The sequence below is a fragment of the Chiloscyllium punctatum genome, chromosome 2 (assembly GCF_047496795.1).
Source record: "Chiloscyllium punctatum isolate Juve2018m chromosome 2, sChiPun1.3, whole genome shotgun sequence".
Classification (NCBI taxonomy): Eukaryota; Metazoa; Chordata; class Chondrichthyes; order Orectolobiformes; family Hemiscylliidae; genus Chiloscyllium; species Chiloscyllium punctatum.
In genome coordinates this window covers 44,584,838-44,610,408 of record NC_092740.1, presented here as the reverse complement: position 1 = coordinate 44,610,408, position 25,571 = coordinate 44,584,838, and the positions used below count along the sequence as shown (strand labels likewise).

At 42.4% G+C, this 25,571-nt stretch overlaps 1 protein-coding gene across 1 annotated transcript in view; it reads left to right on the top strand.

Annotated features, from left to right (window-relative positions):
* The window catches only part of arhgef28a (Rho guanine nucleotide exchange factor (GEF) 28a), a 462,887-nt gene that overhangs the window by 430,443 nt on the left and 6,873 nt on the right, over nucleotides 1-25,571 (top strand). Inside the window, exon 37 of the mRNA XM_072548108.1 lies at nucleotides 23,456-23,575. Within this exon, the coding sequence (XP_072404209.1) occupies nucleotides 23,456-23,575 (120 nt within the window). The remainder of the gene's footprint in view (nucleotides 1-23,455; nucleotides 23,576-25,571) is intronic.

The following is a 25,571-nucleotide window of genomic DNA, read 5'->3' as shown; positions in this document are numbered from 1 at the left end:
GAATGGTGAGTGGCTTGGAGATGTTGGTGGGATCTTGCAGGCAATGGTGTTCCCAAATATCTGGTACCCTTGTCCTTCGAGATGGTAGCAGTTCTGGATATGGAAAGCACTGTCTGAAGGAGCTTTGGTAAGATGTTGCAGTGCCTTAGATGAGGCTTAGATGTTGAGGAGCCCGTAGTACTGTTTGAAGAAGGGCAAGGACGGGGTTTGGGGGAGAGGTTTGTAGACAGAGGGTCCCTGTTTGGTTTCTTGTACGTAATTGATTTATTTGCACTCTTTGGAACACGTCTGTAGGAATAAAAGCTGCATAACAACCTATATGTCAAAACAATTCATTATACAACATTAAGGGATGTAGAACAGCAATACATACATACATTTGTTTTGTCACTGTCATTATTTTGATAAATTTCAAGTTAAATTGTCTCTGAGAGAGTGCTACATTATTGAAGGTGCCTTTTGAATGAGGCATTAATTTCCATCAAGGAGTGGCCAATAGAAAGAATAAGATGATCTCATGTTCTTGTGCTTTTCTCTCCAACAGTTGTGCTCATGGAGAGTGGGGTTCAATTCCCACCTTGGGTGACTGTCTGTGTGGAGTTTGCACATTCTCCCCGTGTCTGCGTGGGTTTCCTCCGGGTGCTCCGGTTTCCTCCCACCGTCCAAAAGATGTGCAGATTAGGTGAATTGGCCATGCTAAATTGCCCATAGCGTTAGGTGTAGGGGAATGGGTTTGGGTGGGTTGCTCTTTGGAGGGTCGGTGTGGACTTGTTGGGCCGAAGGGCCTGTTTCCAAACTGTAAGTAATCTAATCTAATCTAAAAAAAAGTGTATACTTACATATTTATGATACTGTAATGGCCTTTGCTGTAAATGGGACACCAACACTCATAATTAAGACCTTTTAGTTCGGAATTGTTCACCAGCAAATGGTGAGTACCTTCGACAGGAAAGGGAAGCAGAGAAACTGTCTGAGAAAAAGGAAAAAATTAATAGTAAATGATAAGAGACCATTTTGATTTACGAACTAGGAATGAGATCTTTGTGAATGAAATCAAAGAAAACGTTTTGATGCAAGGTCATTGATCTGAAAGAAATATTAACTCTGTTACTCTCCACAGATGCTGCCTGATCTGCTGAGTTTTACCAACATTTTAGGTCTTATTACACAAAAAAGTATTTGTACAGTGCCTTTCACAACCTTAACATGTCCGAAAAAACCTTACAGACAATGGAGTATTTTTGATTTACAATCACTGTTGCTCCATGCCACAAACAGCAATCTGTTCTGCACTGAAGGGTCAACCTAGATTTTGTGTTAAGTCTCTGGATTGGGACTTGAACACAAAAGCATTTAATTCAGAAGGCAAGAAGCTATCATTGAAAATTATCTCTAACCATTTTTTGGCTGTTGGAAGAAATCAACACCCACGTAGAATTCCTTTTCCCACACTCCTACACAAAAATAACACCCATCCACAGCCTAGTGAAAACAGATGGTCATGTTTCTCTGTCATTTTCCTTCTTTTCCCTCGATTCACATGCATCAAATATCAAAAAGTAAATTCCAGACGCAGAATGTAAAGATCCCACTCTCATCTCACATGGAGATTTTCAAACATTTTTCATGTTGTTATTTTTATACTATGGAGTCTGCAAATCCTGATTCAAACTTCATACCCCATTCACAATGCCAAACTGAAATAATGTTCATCCTGAAATTAATCTCTCTTTCTACTATAAAGTTTCTGAATTATGTGTTCCATTTGAATGCTGGTATGAAAGCTGACTATTCACAGCATGTTGAGCTGGGAGGTTGTTGTTAAGTCAGAAAGTACCGATTTGGCTCCACGTGGATAGAATCTGAAACCGCCAACCCCCCACGCCCCTATTGTATCCCAGTACCCCCTCCGGCTTTAATCCCTTGCCATCCACATTCCTCCTCCAATTATCTGCTTGTCTTTGATTTCAGGCAGCTTGGAAGAAACAGTTCTCATGTAACTGCATGTGATATCTGACAACTCAGGGAAACCAAGATAATAAATTATTAAGCATAAACAATGATAACTTGCGTGTTGGTGGTCTTAACCAGCAGATGCTTTTAGTTTGTGCGCTTTGAAAGCTTGGTTTACAAGATTGGTTAAATCTTTTGATAGTTACAGTTTCTTTTTAATTCTCAAAGCACACCCAGCCATTCTCTACAGAAAGATTATGCATCACAATAGAGAAAAGATTAGCTAATGACAACCCATGGTGCTTATTCAGCCACTAGCTGAACCATGCAGACCAGGAAGTTCCTAAATCTAAAACAAAGAACTGCGGATGCTGGAAATCTGAAACAAAAACAGAAATTTCGAGAGAAACTCAGCAGGTCTGGTAGCATCTGTAGAGAGAAAGATGTCCTGAACAAGGGTCTCTGGACCAAAATATTCAGTCTGCTTTCCCTCTCCAGATGCTGACAGACCTGCTGAGTTTCTCAGTAATTTCTGTTTATGTTTTAGATCCTAAATCTGTATTAACTACATTGATCTTATCAAAGACAATGGCAACACAATAGGCCATTGCAGTACAAGGAGAGGCACAGGGAAACCGCCCGTACATCTGTTCTTGAATCACTATCTCATGAATCTATTGAAATGTTTGTGGTGGACTTTACAAGAGGAGATCAGGCCTAGTTGCAATGCCTTTTTTTTAAAAAATCAGGCATGGAATGTGAGTATGTTGGCAAGGCCACAGGTGGTGTTGAGCTGCCTTCATGAACTGCTGCAACCTGTGTTGTGTAGGTACATGCACACTTCTGTTAGGAAAGGACTTCAGGCAATATTGTCCCAGTGACAGTGAAAGAGCAGCAACATATTTCCCTGCCAGGGTGGTAACTTATGAGGGAAAGTTGCTGGTGGTGTTTCCACCTTTTTGTTCCCTGGTTCATACAGATGGGAGAGGTTCAAGGTTTGCAAGGTGTGATTGAAAGTGCCTTGATGAGGTTGTTTAAAGGAGAACTAGCCATTTTCATACAGAACAGGCTCAAAGGTAGAAGACAGAGGGTGGTGGTGGAAGGTTGTTTTTCAGACTGGAGGCCTGTGACCAGTTGAGTGCCACAAGGATGGGTGCTGGGCCCTCTATATTTTGTCATTTACATAAATGATTTGGATGCGAGCATAAGAGGTACAGTTGATAAGTTTGCAGATGACACCAAAATTGGAGGTGTAGTGGACAGCGAAGAGGGTTACCTCAGATTACAACAGGATCCGGACCAGATGGGCCAATGGGCTGAGAAGTGGCAGATGGAGTTTAATTCAGATAAATGCGAGGTGCTGCATTTTGGGAAAGCAAATCTTAGCAGGACTTATACATTTAATGGTAAGGTCTTAGGGAGTGTTGCTGAACAAAGAGACCTTGGAGTGTAGGTTCATAGCTCCTTGAAAGTGGAGTCGCAGGTAGATAGGATAGTGAAGAAGGCATTTGGTATGCTTTCCTTTATTAGTCAGAGTATTGAGTTCAGGAGTTGGGAGGTCATGTTGCGGCTGTACAGGACATTGGTTAGGCCACTGTTGGAATATTGCGTGCAATTCTGGTCTCCTTCCTATCGGAAAGATGTTGTGAAATTTGAAAGGGTTCAGAAAAGATTTACAAGGATGTTGGCAGGGTTGAAGGGCAACGTTTTCACACAGAGGGTGGTATGTGTATGGAATGAGCTGCCAGAGGATGTGATGGAGGCTGGTACAATTGCAACATTTAAGAGGCATTTGGATGGGTATATGAATGGGAAGGGTTTGGAGGGATATGGGCTGGGTGCTGGCAGGTGGGACTGGATTGTTGGGATATCTGGTCAACATGGACAGGTTGGACCAAAGGGTCTGTTTCCATGCTGTACATCTCTATGACTTTATGTAGCATTCAATCATTCTCTATAACAGCATTTGCAACAGGCTGTGATGGAGGCATGACTTCCCACCATAAAACTCCGTGCAAAGCATGGCTGGACTTGAGGCACAACAAAACCCACTGTGATGTTGGAAGAAATGCTTTCCTGTCTAAAGTTTGCTATTCCTTTGAGACCTTAAGTAACTTCATAGTCTGACAATCTTCAGTGAACAATTTCCTGGTTTCAATGACAGTCTACCTCTGGCAGCCCATTGCTGTCCTGTTAGTGGATTCTCCAGTTTAACTGGTTCGCCAAGTTCCAGTGAACCAGGAAAAGTTTGGTTGAAATTTCTCTTGCCACTCATGCTGCCTTCCTGCTGAATATTTAAAACATCTTAACAGTGGCTCAGTGATTAGCACTGCTGCCTCGCAGCGCTAGGGACCCAGGTTCAATTCCAGCCTTGGGTGACTGTCTGTGTGGAGTTTGCATGTTCTCCCCGTGTCTGCGTGGGTTTCCTCCGGGTGCTGTAGTTTCCTCCCACAGTCCAACGATGTGCAGTTCGGGTGAACTAGCCATGCTAAATTACCTGTAGTGGTAGGTGCAGTAGGGAATGGGTCTGGGTGGGTTGCTCTTCAGAGGATCAGTGTGGACTTGTTGGGCTGAAGGGCTTGTTTCCACACTGTAAGTAATCTAAGCTTGTGTTAATTTCAAATCTTGCAATCTACTGTATCTTGCTATTGAATGAAACAGCTCATCTATTTTCATGGCCACAGAGGTTGTATTAAGTAGTTTGAGAATGAAGTTGTGCTCATATCATATATCTTACTTTCCATTAATGTATTAGTGGTTGTGAAGTGACTTGGCTGATATATGTCATAGGCCTTTAGTACCACATCAAGTTAGCAGAAAATTATATTAGCAACTTATACCAGCTGAGAATAGTCTCCTGTTTTGTAGCCCAGGTCAGTGACACTGTCAACAGTTGTAGCACTTTACTCTGAAGTCTAATGAGAATAAATAAACAAACTCTGGTCATATATTCGTCAGTTTCTGTAAATTCTCACCTATCTTGAATTAGCAATATAATACCAAAATCAACATAAAAATGGTGTAAGGAGAAGACTACGGGGTGAACTTTGCCAAAAACTGGCAATGTTGCAAATTTGGGTATTTTTATGGTGAGTTTTCTTCATGAGTTCTAGCAAGTCGTAGAGATGTACAGCACGGAAACAGACTCTTCGGTCGAACTCGTCCATGCCAACCAGATATCCCAACCCAATCTAGACCAACTCGGGGGTGGGACATAGGGAGATACTGAGGAAAGAGATTAATCTGAGACTGATATAGTTGAGAAAAGAAGCGAGTCAAACAGTCAGGGCAGGTAGGGACAAAGCAGCGACAAGGTAGGACTGATAAATTAAACTGCATTTATTTCAATGCAAGAGGCCTAACAGGGAAGGCAGATGAACTCAGGGCATGGTTAGGAACATGGGACTGGGATATCATAGCAATTACAGAAACATGGCTCAGGGATTGACAAGACTAGCAGCTTAATGTTCCAGGATACAAACACTACAGGAAGGGGAGAAAGGGAGGCAAGAGAGGAAGGGGAGTGGTGTTTTTGATAAGGGATAGCATTACAGCTGTACTGAGGGAGGATATTCCTGCAAGTACATCCAGGGAAGTTATTTGGGTTGAACTGAGAAATTATAAGGGATGATCACCTTACTGGGATTGTATTATAGACCCCTTAATAGTCAGAGGGAAATTGAGAAACAGATTTGTAAGGAGATCTCAGCTATCTGTAAGAGTATAGGGTGGTTATGGTGGAGGATTTTAACTTTCCAAACATAGACTGGGACATCCATAGTGTTATGGGTTTAGATGGAGAGGAATTTGTTCAGTGTGTACAAGAAAATTTTCTGATTCAGTTTGTAGATGTACCTACGAGAGAAGATGCAAAACTTGACCTACTCTTGGGAAATAAGGCAGGGCAGGTGACTGAGGTGTTAATGGGGGAGTACTTTGGGGCCAGTGACCATAATTATATTAGTTTTAATATAGTGATGGAAAAGGATAGACCAGATCTAAAAGTTGAAGTTCTAACTTGGAGAAAGGCTAATTTTGACGGCATTAGGCAAGAACTTTCAAAAGCTGATTGGGGGAAGATGTTCGCTGGTAAAGGGACGGCTAGAAAATGGGAAGCCTCCAGAAATGAGATAACAAAAGTCCAGAGACAGTACATTCCTGTTGGGGTGAAAGGAAAGGCTGGTAGGTGTAGGGAATGCTGGATGACCAAAGAAATTGTGGGTTTGATCAAGCAAAAAAAGGAAGCATATACCAGGTATAGACAGAATAGATCGAGTGAATCCTTAGAAGAGTATAAAGGCAGTAGGAGTATCCTTAAAAGGGAAATCAGGAGGGCAAAAAGGGGACAAAAGATAGCAATGGCAAATAGGGTTAAGGAGAATCCAAAGGGTTTTTACAAATACATTAAGGAAAAAAATGTAACTAGGGAGAGAATAGGTCCCCTTAAAGATCAGCAAGGCAGCCTTTGTGTGGAGCCGCAGGAAATGAGGGAGATATAAAACAAGTATTTTGCATCAGTGTTTACAGTGGAAAAGGACATGGAAGAAATAGAATGTAGGGAAATAGACGGTGATATCTTCAAAAATGTCCATGTTACAGAGGAGGAAGTGCTGGATGTCTTGAAACACATAAAAGTGGATAAATCTCCAGGACCTGATCAGGTATACCCTAGGACTCTTAGCAGGACTTATACACTTAATGTTAACGTCCTAGGGTGTGTTGCTGAACAAAGAGACCTTGGAGTACAGGTTCATAGCTCCTTGTAAGTAGAGTCACAGGTAGATAGGATAGTGAAGAAGACATATGGTATGCTGAGGCTGTTTTCCCTGGAGCGTTGGAGGCTGAGGGGTGGCCTTAATAGAGATTTATAAAATCATGAGGCGCATGGATAGGATAAATAAACAAAGTCTCTTCCTGGGGTGGGGCAGTCCAGAACTAGAGAGCATAGGTTAGGGTGAGAGGGAAAAGATATAAAAGACACCTAAAGGGCAACTTTTTCACGCAGAGGATAGTAAATGTGTGGAATGAGCTACTAGAGCAAGTGGTAGAGGCTGGTAAAATTACAACATTTGAAAGGCATCTGGGTGGATACATGAATAGGAAGGGTTTGGAGGGATATGGGCCGAGTCCTTTCACATAATTCTCTGCTGCTTACCTCATTATTTATGCACCATACCTCAATGGTGCCGAGGTCATTGTGTGCTCATCAGCAGCAGAACCACTAACCTTTGTCAGAACCTTCTGGAATGCACACCATCATATTGTGCAAAAAGGTAAAGCAACCAGAGAGACTGTGATCATTCAAGTAGTTGCAAAATGAATGAGCACTAGGAGAGCAAACCTGTCCCTGTGTGGAAAGTGGCCAGGCAGCAGCATTGCAGTACAAGGTGTCAGGGAGCTCCAAAGCCCTATATTGATGCAGTGAACTGTATTCCAAGTGAGTTAGAGGTGTGCCACCATGATTTGGTTGAGGCTGGTGCTTGTCCAATGCCAACCTCCTTGGATGAAATTTTCAGGCTGTCACTGTCAATGAAATGTTGGAGACTGCTGGCCAAGATGGTGCCCCCAGAGGAGCAATCAGTTACTAAGTACCTGTTCTGACTTTCAACAATTCAAACTGCATGTAAATGAGTTGAGATTAAATCATAATGAGCTGTTAATACCTGCAAGTATGCTTTTTGCTTCTCGCTTGAGATTCCTGGTTCACTTGAAAACCCTAGTGGAAGTCACGATTTGGAGATGCCGGTGTTGAACTGGGGTGTACAAAGTTAAAAATCACACACCGTCAGGTTATAGTCCAACAGGTTTAATTGGAAGCACACTAGCTTTCGGAGCGACGCTCCTTCATCAGGTGGTAGTGGAGGGCTCAATCCTAACACAGACTTTATAGCAAAAATTTACATTGTGATGTAACTGAAATTATACATTGAAAAATTGATTGTCTGTTAAGCCTTTCATCTCTTAGAATACAGTGATAGTTTCACTTCCTTCATGTGTAAATCACAAAACCTTTTTTAAAAAAGTTGCATTCTCGGGTTAGCTGTTAACAATGGTGATAGCTAGACAATATGTTGAAGGTGTTGGCCCCCTGTGTTCTCTTCTATGCCATGAACACAGGGTTTGGAGATGCCGGTGTTGGACTGGGGTGTACAACGTTAAAAATCACACACCGTCAGGTTATAGTCCAACAGGTTTAATTGGAAGCACACTAGCTTTCGGAGCGACGCTCCTTCATCAGGTGATTGTGGAGGGCTCGATCGTAACACAGAATTTATAGCAAAAATTTGCAGTGTGATGTAACTGAAATTATACATTGAAAAATTGATTGTCTGTTAAGCCTTTCATCTCTTAGAATACAGTGATAGTTTCACTTCTTTCATGTGTAAATCACAAAACCCTTTTTTTAAAAAAAGTTGCATTCTCGGGTTAGCAGTTAACAATGGTGATAGCTAGACAATATGTTGAAGGTGTTAGCCCCCTGTGTTCTCTATGACCTGATGTTTAGATTGATTCTAATCTTAAAAAGTAAGATAACAGAGTTTTACATAAATTCATGCAGTTTTTGAGCTCAGAGTTCTACATGAATGTATGCAGTTTTTGAGCAAAGTGCAATGTAACTCTGCAAGTACAAATTCACCACACAAAATATATGTCATGATTCGGATATGTGTGCATGTGGGTCTTTGTCTGTGTGTGTGTGTGTGTGTCTGTCTGTCTGGGGTGGGGGTTGTGAGTGTGAGAACGTGTGTGTGTGTGTGTGTGTGTGTGTGTGTGTGTGTGTGTGTGTTGAGTGCAGAGTGTCTTAAGTGTGTCTATAAGGGTGTGTGTGGGTGTCTGTGTGCGTGTCTGTGTGTACCTGTGTCCGTGTGTATCTGAGAGTGTGTGTGTGTAGGAATATCTGTGTGTGTGTGTGTGTGTGTGTAGTGCAATGGTGATTACCTGTAATGTGACATGAACCCAAGGTCCCGGTTGAGGCCCTCCCTATGGATACCGAACTTAGCTATCAGCCTCTGCTCGGCCACTTTCCTTTGCTGCCTGTCCCGAAGTCCACCTTGGAGAATGGTCACCCGAAGGTCTGAGGCTGAATGTCCTGGACCACTGAAGTGTTCCCCAACTGGGAGGGAACCCTCCTGTCTGTTGATTGTTGTGCGGTGCCCATTCATCCGTTGTCGTAGCCTTTGCTCAGTTTCCCCAATGTACCATGCCTCCGGGCATCCTTGCCTGCAACGTATAAGATAGACAACGTTGGTATCTCACTTTTTAGATTAGAATCAATCTAAACATCAGGTCATAGACAGAGAACACAGGGGGCTAACACCTTCAACATATTGTCTAGCTATCACCATTGTTAACAGAATGCAACTTTTTAAAAAAAAGGGTTTTGTAATTTACACATGAAAGAAGTGAAACTATCACTGTATTCTAACAGATGAAAGGCTTAACAGACAATCAATTTTTCAATGTATAATTTCAGTTACATCACACTGCAAATTTTTGCGATAAATTCTGTGTTACGATCGAGCCCTCCACAATCACCTGATGAAGGAGCGTCGCTCCGAAAGCTAGTGTGCTTCCAATTAAACCTGTTGGACTATAACCTGGTGTTGTGTGATTTTTAACGATGAACACAGGGGGCCAACACCTTCAACATATTGTCTAGCTATCACCATCGTTAACAGCTAACCCGAGAATGCAACTTTTTTTTAAAAAGTTTTTGTGATTTACACATGAAGGAAGTGAAACTATCACTGTATTCTAAGAGATGAAAGGCTTAACAGACAATCAATTTTTCAATGTATAATTTCAGTCACATCACATTGTAATTTTTTGCTATAAATTCTATGTGTTAGGATCGAGCCCTCCACGACCACCTGATGAAGGAGCGTTGCTCCGAAAGCTCGTGTGCTTCCAATTAAACCTGTTGGACTATAACCTGGTGTTGTGTGATTTTTAACTTAGTGGAAATCAAACTTCTTTTTTCTTAACTATAAGAAATCTCATATTTTTCTAATCTTGCCATATTTTTCCAACGGACTCATCGTTATCTATATTATTTAGGGACTGGGAAAATTCCACCCCATATTCCTGCCTGAACTTCGCCTAATAACATCAGCTTCTGTAACGGGATTTTAAAAATGCTGTTCTGCTTTCCTGAAATTGCTGATTCTATTTTCGTTTCTCAATCTTACAAATGAGTATTTGTACCACATATTGATCAGCAAACCAGCAGTCTAAACTAAAAGGGATTGATAGCTGAGGTGTTGATAAATGAGACGCCTCGAGACAGAAATGAATGATGTTGCTTTAGAAACAACCAATCAAGTCCAGTGGCTGACATGATTTGAAGTCACTTTGACAGTTCATATTAACTGAAAAATCCATTGTCGGTTATATTCCTTTGTAAACTTCAATTGATAAAAAAAAACACATAAACTTTTGTGCAGGAGTTAGTTAACAGTTTATAACAAAAACTCATGTTTATATAAAAACATTAACCCTAAATGCTTCACAGGATTGTTACAAAATAAAATTTGACACCATGATAGATATGGAGATGTTAGTTCGAAAACTTTTTGAAAGATTTAAAGGAGCTTCTCAAAGAAAGTGATGTAGAGAGATTTAGTGAGGAAATTTCAGAACATAGGAATGAAGCAGCAGAAGGTATGACTATCAATGGTGGGAACGATCAGAATCAGAGGTGCTCGTGAGGTCAACATACATCTTCAACAGCTGTAGAGCTGGAGTCAGAAGATTGTAGCACTGAAAGAGATTACAGGAATAGGAAGGGAAACTAGGATGAGAATTTTAAAATTGAGATATTGCTTAAACTGGAGGTATTATATATCACCAAGCAGAGGTTGATGTACAAAACATGGTGTGAATTAGGACAAGAGACAGCAAACCTGAATTACCTCATGTTTATGGAGGGTGGCATAGAGGAGCTCAGCCAGGACTACATTTGAATAGGCAAGTCTAGCGGTAACAAAGGCATGAAGTAGGATTTCAGCAGCAAATGAGCAGAACCGGGGCAGAGTCGAGAAACACTATGGAGCTGTAAATAACTGGGTCTCCCTAATGGAATGAATATATTGTTAGAACTTCATCTTGAGGTCAAATAAAGTACCAAGATTGTGGACAGTCTCATTCAGCCTCAGACTGTCCAAGGGAGGGATGGATTCAGTCCTAGAGAATGTCGTTTGTGGCAGAGAACAAAACTACTGGCTTTCGTTTTCTCAGTATCTAGTTGGATGAACTTTATGCGTACCCAGTGCTACATGTTGGACAAATAGGCTAATAACTTACAAACAGTGGAGATGTGAAGAGAGGAGCAGTGAGATTGAGCTGGGTGTTATCCATGTACATATGGAAATTAATGCTGTGTTTTCAGATGATGTCACCAAGGCCAAGTTGTAGGAGAGAAATGGAAGGGGTCAAGGATAGATACTAGGGAATACCAAAAGTAACAGTGCAGGAGCAAGAAGGAAAAGCCGAAAAAGTAACGTTCTGTTTAATTAGAACCAAACGATTAGCCCCACATCAGTGCATGAGAATTGGAGGATGGCACACCAACTCTGACTAAAGATTGTAAACAGTTGAGATGAATGGAAAGGGACAGTTTACCTTTGTCACAATCATAAAGGATATCAAGTTAAAAATCACACAACACCAGGTTATAGTGGTTATAGTCCAACAGGTTTGTTTGGAAGCACTAGCTTTTGAAGCACAGCTCCTTCATCACCCCAGTCCAACACCGGCACCTCCAAATCATAAAGGATATTGTGTAAATTTGATGAAAACTATTTTGATATTACAGAAGGACAGAATCCTGAGAATTCCAAATCAAATTTTGCTAAAGTTGGACATGTAATTTAGAAGCCACAGCACTTTAAGGACTTGGAGAGGACTTGGAGATGGGTGGCCATTTGCAAGGACACAGAGATTAAGGATTGTTTTTAATTGAAGAAATGGATCTTGATTAATGTTACTCCTAAGTCTGAAAACAACCTGAAAGTTGCCATTCAAGCATTCTAACAGAGTGCACTGGTAACTGTGAAAAAAACACTACAAAAAATAATAAGTGTACTTTGATAATGGTGGTAGGTATCACCTCTGGTTTGTAGAAGTTTTATTTTCAAGTATTCCATGATTCTGAATATCCATTTTCCTTATTATTGGAGGTTAGGCTAAGGACTAAAAGGAACAGGAGTTAATTCCATCAATTATTCTGTCAAAGTTTCCACACCCACAAAGATTTCCCTCAGGGGTCAGTAATTTACATTCAGGAGATCCCAGGTCATTTATGGAATAAATGGACAAAATTCAGATGGCTCACAGATGGTTTTTCTCCTTAAGGATGCTATCTATCAACACAGTAAAGAACATTTTAAACTCCACAATCATAAATTTACAGTGGCAGATGTATTGACATGGATAGAGAACAGGTTGGCAGACAGGAAACAAAGGTATTTTTCTGAGTGGCAGCCAGTGACTATTGGGATACCACATGGAACAGTGCTTGGACCCCAGCTATTCACTATATATATATATATATATATAGTCATTTAGATGAGGAAACTAAATGTAATATCTCTATATTTGTGGATAACTCAAAGCTGAGTAGAAGGGCAACCGTGAGAAGTATGCAAAGATTCAGTGTGATTTAGACAAGTTAAGTGAACAGGAAAATGCATGGCAGATGAAGTATAATGTGGATAAATGTGAGGGTATCCACTTTGGGAGCAAAAACAGGAAGCTAGATTATTATCTGAATGGCCAGTAGGTTGGGAAAAGGGGAGGTGCAAAAGGGGACCTTGAACACGAGTCGCTGAAAGTAAGCATGCTCGTGCAGCAAGTGATGAAGAAAACATATAGTTGGCCTTCATAGTGAGAGGATTCGAATGCAGAGGCAGGGTTGTCTTGCTGTAATTGCACAAGACTTCAGCGAGACAATACCTGACATTATGTGCAGTTTGGGCCTCCTTATCTGAGGATGGATGTTCTAGTTAGGGATGGAGTACAACAAAGGTTTGGATACCTGGGATGCCAGGACTGAAGTATAAAGAGGGACCAGATTGGTTAGGACTATATTCACTGTACTTTAGAAGAATAAGGGGGAATCCCATAGAAACCTCTCAAGTTCTAACAGCACTGACAAAGTAAATGAAGAAAGGATGATACTGATGACAGTGGAATCCAGACCAGGAGTCAAACTCAAAGGATTTGGGGTAGGACATTTAGGACTGAAAAGGAGAAATCTCTTCACCCAGAGAGTGGTAATCCTGTGGAATTCTGTGCTGTGATGACAATAACAAGCTCCATGACAGAAGACAGAACTTGAATAGTTTACAAGCTCTCCACAAAGTCCTGTGGAAGGTTGGTATGAGACTACTGGAAGCATCTAGATATTGCACATAGGTTTTTGGGTAGATATGCCAATGCATCAAACACTTCATCCAGCAAACTTTTAGCCTTATACTTTATTCTTCGCTATCAAAGAGTCTATCTTAGAGCTCTGCAGCAGAATCCATACAGCCTCACCCTCTGGAGGGCTGATACCTGTGCTACTGTGTTATTAACGAAGAAGCTGCATATTGAGTAAATTCGAAACAAAAATAGCAATTGACTCAGCAAGTCTGGCAGCAATAACATTTTGTGTCTGTTATTACTTCTTCACAGTGCTGGGTGAACATCCCCTAAGTCACTAAGTCAATAAAAAAAGTCTATTGAAACCTTCAGCATGTCCCTGTAGTTTCTTTTAACAGACATATGAGCTCTCCATTTCAGATTCAGTTTGTTACACAAAGGGCATAGAAACTGACCTCAAAACCAGCCAGTTGGGTGCTTGACATTCCAGGATTAGTGGTGCTGGAAGAGCACAGCAGTTCAGGCAGCATCCAAGGAGCTTCGAAATCGACGTTTCGGGCAAAAGTCCTTCATCAGGAATAAAGGCAGTGAGCCTGAAGCGTGGAGAGATAAGCTAGAGGAGGGTGGGGATAGGGAGAAAGTAGCATAGAGTACAATGGGTGAGTGGGGGAGGGGATGAAGGTGATAGGTCAGGGAGGAGAGGGTGGAGTGGATAGGTGTAAAAGTAGATAGGCAGGTAGGACAAATCCAGACAAGTCATGGGGACAGTGCTGAGCTGGAAGTTTGGAACTAGGGTGAGGTGGGGGAAAGGGAAATGAGGAAACTGTTGAAGTCCACATTGATGCCCTGGGGTTGAAGTGTTCCGAGGCGGAAGATGCAGCGTTCTTCCTCCAGGCGTCTGGTGGTGAGGGAGTGGCGGTGAAGGAGGCCCAGGACCTCCATGTCCTTGGCAGAGTGGGAGGGGGAGTTGAAATGTTGGGCCACGGGGCGGTGTGGTTGATTGGTGCGTGTGTCTCGGAGATGTTCCCTAAAGCGCTCTGCTAGGAGGCGCCCAGTCTCCCCAATGTAGAGGAGACCGCATCGGGAGCAACGGATACAATAAATTATATTAGTGGATGTCCAAGTAAAACTTTGATGGATGTGGAAGGCTCCTTTAGGGCCTTGGATAGAGGTGATGGAGGAGGGGTAGGGTGGAAGGTGAGCACCAGGGGTGTTCTGTTCTTGTTACGGTTGGAAGGGTGGGGTCTGAGGGCGGAGGTGCAGGATGTAGACGAGATGCGTTGGAGGGCATCTTTAACCACGTGGGAAGGGAAATTGCGGTCTCTAAAGAAGGAGGCCATCTGGTGTGTTCTGTGGTGGAACTGGTCCTCCTGGGAGCAGATCCGGCAGAGCCGGAAGAATTGGGAATACGGGATGGCATTTTTGCAAGAGGTACCACCCTACCAACCTTCGCATCAACCAAATCATCCACCGACATTTCCGCCACCCCCAAACAGAGCCCACCACCAGGAATATATTTCCCTTCCCACCCCTTTCCGCCTTCCGCAAAGACCGTTCCCTCCGTGACTACCTGGTCAGGTCCACGCCCCCCTACAACCCATCCTCCCATCCTGGCACTTTCTCCTGCCACCACAGGAACTGTAAAATCTGCGCCCATACCTCCTCCCTCACCTCTATCCAAGGCCTTAAAGGAGCCTTCCACATCCATCAAAGCTTTACTTGCGCATCCACTAATATAATTTATTGTATCCGTTGCTCCCGATGCGGTCTCCTCTACATTGGGGAGACTGGGCGCCTCCTAGCAGAGCGCTTTAGGGAACATCTCTGGGACACCCGCACCAATCAACCACACCGCTCCGTGGCCCAACATTTCAACTCCCCCTCCCACTCTGCTGAGGACATGGAGGTCCTGGGCCTCCTTCACTGCCACTCCCTCACCACCAGACGCCTGGAGGAAGAACGCTTCATCTTCTGCCTCGGAACACTTCAACCCCAGGGCATCAATGTGGACTTCAACAGTTTCCTCATTTCCCCTTCCCCCACCTCACCCTAGTTCCAAATTTCCAACTCAGCACTGTCCCCATGACTTGTCCAGACTTGTCCTACCTGCCTATCTTCTTTTCCACCTATCCACTCCACCCTCTCCTCCCTGACCTATCACCTTCATCCCCTCCCCCACTCACCCAATATATTCTATGCTACTTTCTCCCTACCCCCACCCTCCTCTAGCTTATCTCTCCACGCTTCAGGCTCACTGCCTTTATTCCTGATGAAGGGCTTTTGCCCGAAACGTCGATTTCGAAGCTCCTTGGATGCTGCCTGAACTGCTGTGCTCTTCCAGCACCACTAATCCAGAATCTGGTTTCCAGCATCTGCAGTCATTGTTTTTACCTGCTTGACATTCCAGCTGAGGTGAATCCCACAGCGTCTGGTATTTGCCCTGCCAGCTGATCTTCAGTAGCTTCTGAAGCCAGCCCAGATGAAAATGGTCGAGCTTCTGATCCACTGAGTCTTGCATGACTTAGACCAGGTCTTGCATGCTTAAACCTGAGTGGGTAAGACTGTTACTCTTTCTCCTTGCAGTTTGATAAACAGGTTTAATCCTCTTCAGTCCCAAACTGGTAATCAAAATCAGCCAAAGCCTACATTTGTTTTGGTAATTTTTGCATGTGTTTTGGCATCAATGTAGATAGCGCAAGAATGCAAGCTGCTGAGAAAAATAAACTTATCCACTGCCGACATGTTCTGGTCGTGGTTGAAAACTTGGGCTTGAGATAGGGCCTTGCTGGAGCAGGTTGGTACATTCCTTCAGTTTTCTTTTTGCTGACTGTGAGGCTGAAGTTACCACATATATTGGAGAAGAAGCCTGTGCTACATTGCTTGTCCCGTTCTGAGCCAGCAGCTATTGCAAAAAGAAAACCACAAAGTGAAATCACGTTTCATGACTTCACAACCAAATAGTGGAAAGGAAGTAGAGAAAAAGATGCATAAGCAGATCTGAATATCAGATCTATTAATAATTCCAAACTAAGTAGGGAAGCGAGGAAATGAACAGGTGAAACATTTATCAGTATGTACAATGATTCGAGTGTACAAGACATTCGTACTTTATTGAACTGGTGCTCAGGATGCCCACAGTGTGTGCCGCATGGTAGAGATCATGTGGCTACAGCAGACTTGTACAGACATATACTTCACTGCCTTTGATACAAAAAAGACACGCATTAACAAATACACTTTTACTTACCAAGTTATGAAGTATATACATGTACCGTCCTCACGCATTAGGAACTTTGTTATTCCAGTTAGTCTCATTTTTGTCAATTTACTTCCACACATGGCATATGGGATCTGCAGATTTCCAGCATCCGCAGTTCTTTTTTTATATAAAAGTGTATCTTGTGACTGTACACTTGAGTTGTTGGATTTTTCTCCAATGTCTGTTGGTTGGAATGATGTGCTGTCATGAACTCACTTAACAAGCAAGTTTGACAGCAAATTCAGTTCTTCTCCTTCCCAAAAAGAACTGTAACAAATCCAGGGAACTATAGACAGCGTACTCAATGCCTGCTGTAGGAAAAATGCCCAAACTCTTTCCCAAAAAAGATCCAGAGCTTGAAAATATAATAGCCTGTGTTTCTACCAGAAAGAACTCTCTTATCCAGCTTTATTGAATTCCTTAAAGTAGTAAATTAACGAATGTAATATACATGGACTCTCCAACAGCTTTAAGCACCGTATAAGAGACTTATACAAAGGTCAGGGAGTGTGGACGGGAAGGTAGCGGGAATGATTGAAAGATGGTTGCAGGATAGAAAGTAGAGATTTGTAACTGTGAAATAGGCACAGAAAATACTGGAGAAACTCAGCAGGTCTGGCACCATCTGTCATAAAAGGAACAGATTAAACATTACGAATCCAGTGTGACTCATTTGAGTTGCATGACTTTCTCGAGCATTTTCTAATTTTATTTCAGATAACCAGCATCGGCAGTACTTGCTCTTTTAAAAAAGTTATGAGCTGCTTCTCATTCTGGCACTAAGTTGGAGCTTGTTTTAACTATGGACACATAAATCATTGAAATGAGCAACACAACAACTAGAGAAGCTCAGATGGATTGCAAATAAAATATTTGAGTTTATTTCTGGACAAATAAATTTTGAAAGCAGTGAGATAAAAATAGATATATGTAGAACCTTTGTTAGAATGTATGTAGTATGTTATGTGTAGCTCTGGTCTCCGTGCAACAGTACTAAGTCATTGGAGAATGTGCAGAAAGGATTTTTAAGGACATTCCCTGAATTGAAAAAAAAATTACTTGGAAAGATTGAACAGTTTGTGGTGCTTTTCTCTGATGACGTGAAGACGAAAAGGTGATTTGACGTGAGTGTATAGAATACGGGAACAGTTACAGAGAGCGAATGGAGAAATGATACTCTGTTGTGTGTAAGGACAGAACAAGGTGTTGTACGTATAAGATAATTAGATTACTTTATTTAAGATTAAATTACTTACAGTGTGGAAACAGGCCCTTTGGCCCAACAAGTCTACACCAACCCTCTGAAGAGCAACCCGCCCAGACCCATTCCCCTACATTTACCCCTTCCCCTAACACTACAGGCAATTTGGCATGTCCAATTCACCTGACCTGCACATGTTTGAACTCTGGGAGGAAACCGGAGCACCCGGAGGAAACCCACGCAGACACGGGGAAAATGTGCAAACTCCACACAGTCAGTTGCCTGAGGCGGGAATTGAATCCGGGTCTCTGGTGCTGTGAGGCAGCAGTGTCAGCCACTGTGCCACTGTGCCGCCCAATCATTAACGAGTCAAATAAAGAATTTAGTACTAAAGAATTGGTTCACACAAAGTGTTCACAATGGAGAATTTTTGCTTCAAGGAGTGAGTACTTACAGTAAATAGCATTGATTTATTTAAGGGGGGAGTTGGTGCATTCATGAAGAAGGCAAGAACTTTTTGGGCTGGTGAGATGAGGTAGTTTGAGTGGAAGCTGGCTCATGTGGAGTATGAATGCAGGCAGCGGCCCCCTGGGCTGAATGATCTATTTCTTAGGTAAATCTGTATAACCTCTTGTTTTCTCATATTAATCCTTTCATGTTTGCATTATCGTTATCAGTCTCATCATCGCACTTCCTCATTTAGTTTCTCATTTCTTAATTTATCTGAAATTATGAGCATAAATTTACAATACTGTTAATATTGTCCTTTTTCAATTCATTGGCTATCTACACTTTGCAATGTTCATTTGAAAGAATAACTTTCCATTTAATGGGAAGAAAACTAAGGAATGAAATTTTACAAAGGGGAAGGTGGCCAGCATACCAGACTCATTTAAGAAATGGTAAATATTTTAAAGTGAAATTGGGAATTGGGAGGGGGAGAGTTACCTGGACGCTTTGTTTCAGGAGGCAGTCACACCTGGGAGATTAAGTAATTCTCATTCAGTTAGTGATCAGGGACATCAGAGTGTGACTGTAAGTGAGGCAGGTAGGGGGAACCTGAGTTCAGGGGTGCAGGAGCCTCAGCCCTTGACCTTGTCCAACAGATATGAGATTCTTGCTCCCTGTACGGATGAGAAAAAGGGCTCTGGACAGGATGAGCCAGCTGACCACAGCACCCTGGTGCAGAAGGCCATTCACGAGGGGGGAGCAAAAAGACAAGTAGTTGTTATAGGGGATTCTATAATTAGGGAGACAGATAGTATGCTTTGCAAGCCGGATCGGGAGTCTCACATGGTGTGTTGCCTGCCTGGTGCCAGGGTGCGGGACATCTCCGACTGGCTTGAAAGGATATTGGAGCAGGAGGGGGAGGATCCAGTTGTTGTGGTCCACGTTGGGGCTAACAACATAGGCAAAGCTAGGGTGGAGGACCTGTTTAGGGATTATCAAGCACTAGAAAGGAAATTGAAGTACAGGTCCTCAAGGGTCATAATCTCCGGATTACTGCCCGAGCCATGTGCCAATTAGCATAGGGATAAGAAAATTAGGGAAGTAAACACGTGGCTAAGGGATTGGTGTGGGAAAGAGGGACTCCACTTCATGGGGCATTGGCAACAGATTTGGAATAGGGGGGATCTGTACCGTTGGGACGGTCTCCACCTGAACCGATCAGGTACCAATGTTCTAGCGAAGAGGATAAATAGGGTGGTCAGTAGGACTTTAAACTTCTGAGTTGGGGGGAAGGGAAAGTGAAAATGACAGGGAGTATGGAGTTAAATGGAAAGATAAGTAGCAGGATAGCATGTGTGCAGGCGGATTTAAACTTGAGGCAGACTGGGAATGCAGAAAAAAGGAAGAATAACTTAGGACATGTTATGACTTCCAATATCTCTAATGATAAGAAAGTTAACATTAAGGCACTTTACCTGAATGCTCGTAGCATTCGTAACAAAGCAGATGAACTAATGGCACAGATCATCGTGAATGATTATGATGTGGTAGACATCACAGAGATGTGGTTGCAGGTGGGGTCAGGACTGGCAGTAAACATCCAAGGATTTTCAACTTATCGAAAAGACAGGGAGGCAGGCAGAGGGGGCAGGTTTGCCTTGTTAGTTAAGAACAAAATTAAATCTATGGCACTAAATGACATAGTGTTGGATGATGTGGAGTCTGTGTGGGTGGAATTAAGGAACCACAAAAGCAAAAAAAAAACATAATGGGAGTTATGTACAGACCTCCTAACAGTGGTCAGGACCAGGGGCACACCATCTACCGGGAAATAGAGAAGGCATGTCAGAAAGGCAAGGTCATAGTGATCATGGGAGACTTCAATATGCAAGTGGACTGGGTAAATAATGTTGCCAGTGGATCCAAAGAAAGGGAATTCATGGAATGCTTACAGGTTGGCTTTTTGGAACAGCTTGTCATGGAGCCCATAAGGGAGCAGGCTATTCTGGACCTAATGCTATGTAATGAACCAGACTTTATTAAATATCTTAAAGTAAGGGAACACTTAGGAAGCAGCAATCATAATATGGTAGAGTTCAGTCTACACTTTGAAAGAGAGAGGGCAAAATCAGATGTAATGGTGTTACAGTTAAATAAAGGTAATTATGAGGGCATGAGAGAGGAACTGACGAAAATAGACTGGAAGCAGAGCCTAGCAGGGAAGACAGTAGAGCAAAAATGGCAGGAGTTTGTGGGTATAATTGAGGACACAGGACAGAGGTTCATCCCCAAGTAAAGTAAGACTATCCGGGGAGGGATTAGACAGCCATGGCTGACAAAGGAAGTCAGGAAATGTATTAAAGAAAAGGAGAGATCCTATAAAATAGCCAAGAGCACTGGGAAATCAGAAGATTGGGAAGGCTACAAAAACAAACAGAGTATAACAAAGAGAGAAATAAGGAAGGAGAGGATCAAATATGAAGGTAGGCTAGCTAGTAATATTAAAAATGATAGTAAAAGTTTCTTTCAATACATAAGAAACAAACGACAGGCAAAAGTCGACATTGGGCTACTTCAAACTGATGTTGGAAGCCTAGTGATGGGAGGTAAGGAAATAGCTGGAGAACTTAATAAGTACTTTGTATCAGTCTTCACAGTAGAAGACATGAGTAATATCCCAACAATTAAAGGGAATCAGGGGGCTGAGTTGAGTATGATTGCTATTACAAAAGAGATAGTGCTAGAAAAGCTAAACGGTCTTAAAATTGATAAATCTCCTGGCCCTGATGGGCTACATCCTAGAGTTCTGAGGGAGGTGGCTGAGGAAATAGCGGAGGCGTTGGTTGAGATCTTTCAAAAGTCACTGGAGTCAGGGAAAGTCCCGGATGATTGGAAGATCGCTGTTGTAACCCATTGTTCAAGGAAGGATCAAGACAAAAGATGGAAGATTATAAGCCAATTAGCCTAACCTCAGTTGTAGGTAAAATTCTAGAATCCATCATTAAGGATGAGGGTTCTAAATTCTTGGAAGAGCAGGGTCGGATTAGAACAAGTCAACATGGATTCAGTAAGGGGAGGCCGTGCCTGACAAACCTGTTGGAATTCTTTGAAGAGGTGACAAGTAGGTTAGACCAAGGAAACCCAGTGGATGTGGTCTATCTAGACTTCCAAAAGGCCTTTGATAAGGTGTCACATGGGAGGCTGCTGAGCAAGGTGAGGGCCCATGGTGTTTGAGTTGAGCTACTGGTATGGATGGAGGATTGGCTGTCTGACAGAAGGCAGAGAGTTGGGATAAAAGGTTCTTTTTCGGAATGGCAGCCAGTGACAAGCGGTGTCCCGCAGGGTTCAGTGTTGGGGCCGCAGCTGTTCACGTTATATATAAATGATCTGGATGAAGGGACTGGGGACATTCTAGTGAAGTTTGCCGATGATACAAAGTTAGGTGGACAGGCAGGTAGTACTGAGGAAGTGGGAAGGCTGCAGAAGGATCTAGAGAGTGGGAGAGTGGTCCAGGAAATGGCTGATGGAATTCAATGTGAGCAAATGCAAGGTCTTGCACTTTAGAAAAAAGAATACTTTCTAAATGGTGAGAAAAATTCATAAAGCCAAAGTACAAAGGGATCTGGGAGTGCTAATCGAGGATTCTCTAAAGGTAAACATGCAGGTTGAGTCCGTGATTAAGAAAGCGAATGCAATGTTGTCATTTATCTCAAGAGGGTTGGAATATAAAAGCACCCTTGTGCTACTGAGACTTTATAAAGCTCTGGTTAGGCCCCATTTGGAGTACTGTGTCCAGTTTTGGTCCCCACACCTCAGGAAGGACATACTGGCACTGGAACGTGTCCAGCGGAGATTCACCCGGATGATCCCTGGAATGGTAGGTCTAACATACGAGAAACGGCTGAGGATCTTGGGATTGTACTCATTGGAATTTAGAAGATTAAGGGGAGATCTAATAGAAACTTACAAGATATACATGGCTGAAAAGGGTGGACGCTAGGAAATTGTTTCCGTTAGGCAAGGAGACTAGGGCCTGTGGATACAGCCTTAGAATTAGAGGGGGTCAATTAAGAACAGAAATGCGGAGACATTTCTTCAGCCAGAGAGTGGTGGGCCTGTGGAATTCATTGCCGCAGAGTGCAGTGGAGACCGGGACACTAAATGTCTTCAAGGCAGAGATTGATAAATTCTTGATTTCACAAGGAATTAAGGGCTACGGGGAGAATGCGGGTAAGTGGAGTTGAAATGCCCATCAGCCATGATTGAATGGCAGACTGAACTCGATGGGCTGAATGGCCTTACATCCACTCCTATGTCTTATGGTCTTATGGGAATGTTAGCAGTCAGGAATGTTGAGATTAAATGGGTTGAAGGGTTGCTTAATTCAAACTTATCTATTGTTCTTGTGTTCCTGTCAAGTTAAAATATTAATGTTTTTCCCATTTTTAAAGTGAGACTTTCCTATTCCAAGAAATATGATCAAATTGTCATAATAAATAATGACTGCATCACAGAAGTGTGTGTGCACTGTTATATTAAGTTAATCTCTCGTTTGTCTGCCATATGTGTAACAATTATTGGGGTGGTATGGTGGCTTAGTGGTTTGCACTGCTGCCTCACAGCACCAGGGACCCGGGTTCGATTCCAGCCTCGGACGACTATCTGTGTGGAGTTTGCACATTCTCCCGTGTCTGCCTGGATTTCATCTGGGTGCTGCAGTTTCCTCCACAATCCAAAGACGTGCAGGTCAGGTGAATTGGCCATGCTAACTTGCCCATTGTGTTCAGAGATGTATCGGTTAGGTGCATGAGTCAGGGGAATGAGTTTGGGTGGGATACTTTTCGGGCGGTCAGTGTGGACTTGTTGGGCCGAAGGGCCTGTTTCCACACGGTAGGGATTCTAATTCTATTGCATCAATATTAACAGAATTTGCTGGAGAAACTAAGGTCTGGCAACATTTATGGAGAGAAAGCAGAGTTAACATTTCAGGTCCTATGACCCTTCTGAACTGAACTAGATTCAAAATGTTATCTCTGTTTTCTTTCCACAGATAGTGAGTTTCTTCAGCAATTTTAGTTTTTCTTTGTTTCAGATCTCCAGCATCTGCAGTTCCTTGTTTTATATTATTATGCAAATATTGTTTGTTGCCACTGGAGAGCAGACGATGTTGCTTTTACCAGTGTTCAAATAAAAGTAACTTTACATTTTTTCTCTTCCAATGATTACAGTTTCCTGTGACCAAGCTAACTATATAAAAGAGATGGTTTACACAAAAGATAATCCTGATAAAGCAAGTGGTTCTTCAAGTCACGTGTTACTGGAGCATCAAAGTGTCATTTTCCATTCAGGTGAGTAAGTCATCTTAGAAAGCTTTTCGATTAATTAGGTAATGTGTCTGGTTTCAGTTTCCCTGGGCTAGAAAAGGGAGAAATCAACAGCATTCCTGTTTTTGATTGCAATGTGGTGAAATCTTGTTTGAAATGTTCACTTTAAATGATTGCTGTTGTGGCTGATGGTTGAACAGTCTGCTGGCCCTCATAAGCTTGACTCATAGACCAAAGAATAGCCTCTTAAGCAACGTACCAGTGAGTTACTGGCACTTATGAAACAATCACTTATTGTGTTTCTTATGGGCAGGGTGCATGCCGAAAAAATATCTTTGATTCACAAATAACCTTGTGACCTTGCATTGGCGCAATATGATTGATGGTGACTTTAAAATCCTTGAATCTCTCTTTGAAAGATGGAAGAGACATTGTGAAAATTAATAAAAATCCTGTAACATGGGGAAATCTGAAATGAATTCTGAAATTGGATGCACATTGTGCTGGTCTGCCTGTAAAAGTAAAATGACAGGTTAATATCTGTAGGCAAAAACAACCTGAAACAATGGGATATACTGGTGGACTTTGTAATTCAAATACTTACTCTAAGACACTGATCATCGCTAATACCTGAAAATAGTAGATATACACAGAGACATATGTTACTATATACTTATTAACTTTCCTTCCATTGACCAATACTTATAAGTGAGCAATCATTAGTTTGAATCATACAGCTGTGAGACTTCCAAATGCTTTCAAAAATGACAAATTAGAGAAACTATTTGATGCTAGGTGTCGTTTTAATTCTGAGAGATAGGTTCCTGAGTGTAGCAAAGTCGGGGTTTGACATAGTGCAGATCAGAAAGAGACACCCAGAGTTTATTTATAGCCTCTGGGCAGGAACATGAACTAGTGAGCGACATTACTGTTTGGGAGCATCACTAGGCACTAGGCAATCTTATTGGCATTCCTTTCCCCTTTTCAACAAAATGATGAGAATTGACTGCCCAGCTTAAAGTGAGACAGTGGTAAGCCTAGGGTGTAGTCACTTGTACAGTATAAATGTAGGGGGTAGTGTAATTTTTAAACGGTTAGCTGCCTTTTAGTCTTTTCTACCTCATAGTAAACACAAGCAGACACTCGAAACTGTTGCCGGACCTCCCCCACGTTTATATGAATGAAACAGTTGTAACAGCTTTCCTCGATAGTTGAGAGGCCGCCCTTAACCACAGTTGTACAACATCATCCATATAAGGGAAGAATGGGAAGCTCAAACACTGATTGGCCAAGTGAATGATAAAAGAATCGCAGGCACCAGAACCCAAATAAGGAAAACAGTGGGGAATCCGAGCACTCGTTGGTCAAGGCAGCAGTAGTAAACCCAGCCCACATATACATGTATATAATGTGTGGAGATTACTATGCTTGTGTGTGTGTACCTTTGGGAACAGCACCCGACTTTGCAAAGTTGAATGAAAAGTTTTGGACAGACTCCTCCGTGTCTTTGTTCCTGGGAAGGGAAATAAAAAGTGCCGTAGATGGGGCTGGACAGCCACGTATCTCGCACATAAATATACCAGGAGGGTCATCCTGTGTGGCCCAGAGGAACATATTTTTCTTTCTAGCTTATGAAGGAATTCAAAACAAAATACAAAAATGTATTTGTTGAACCTCTTCTCCAAGTTGCTGCCATTCCCAGCATCTTTGACAGATAATGATGACCCCCCCCCAGTGTTTCGCTGCATAGAGGCATAATTTAATGAGTTCAGTCGGTATCTTGCCCAGATTGGTGAGATTTGTGTGTTCATTCCCTCTGGACATTCCAATGTAATTATCGGGCAACCAGGTCCTTAACCTGGATAGGGATGGCCTAACATTTGAAACTGGTATCAGAAAAGTCAAAAGCCCACATTGAGAGCTGCATGAATCCCAGACAAAGGTGACTAAATGAGGAGGGGGTTCACTGGTTGTTGTGGAAGGAGCTTGATGTAAAGGCAAGGGATGACATCAGAGACTT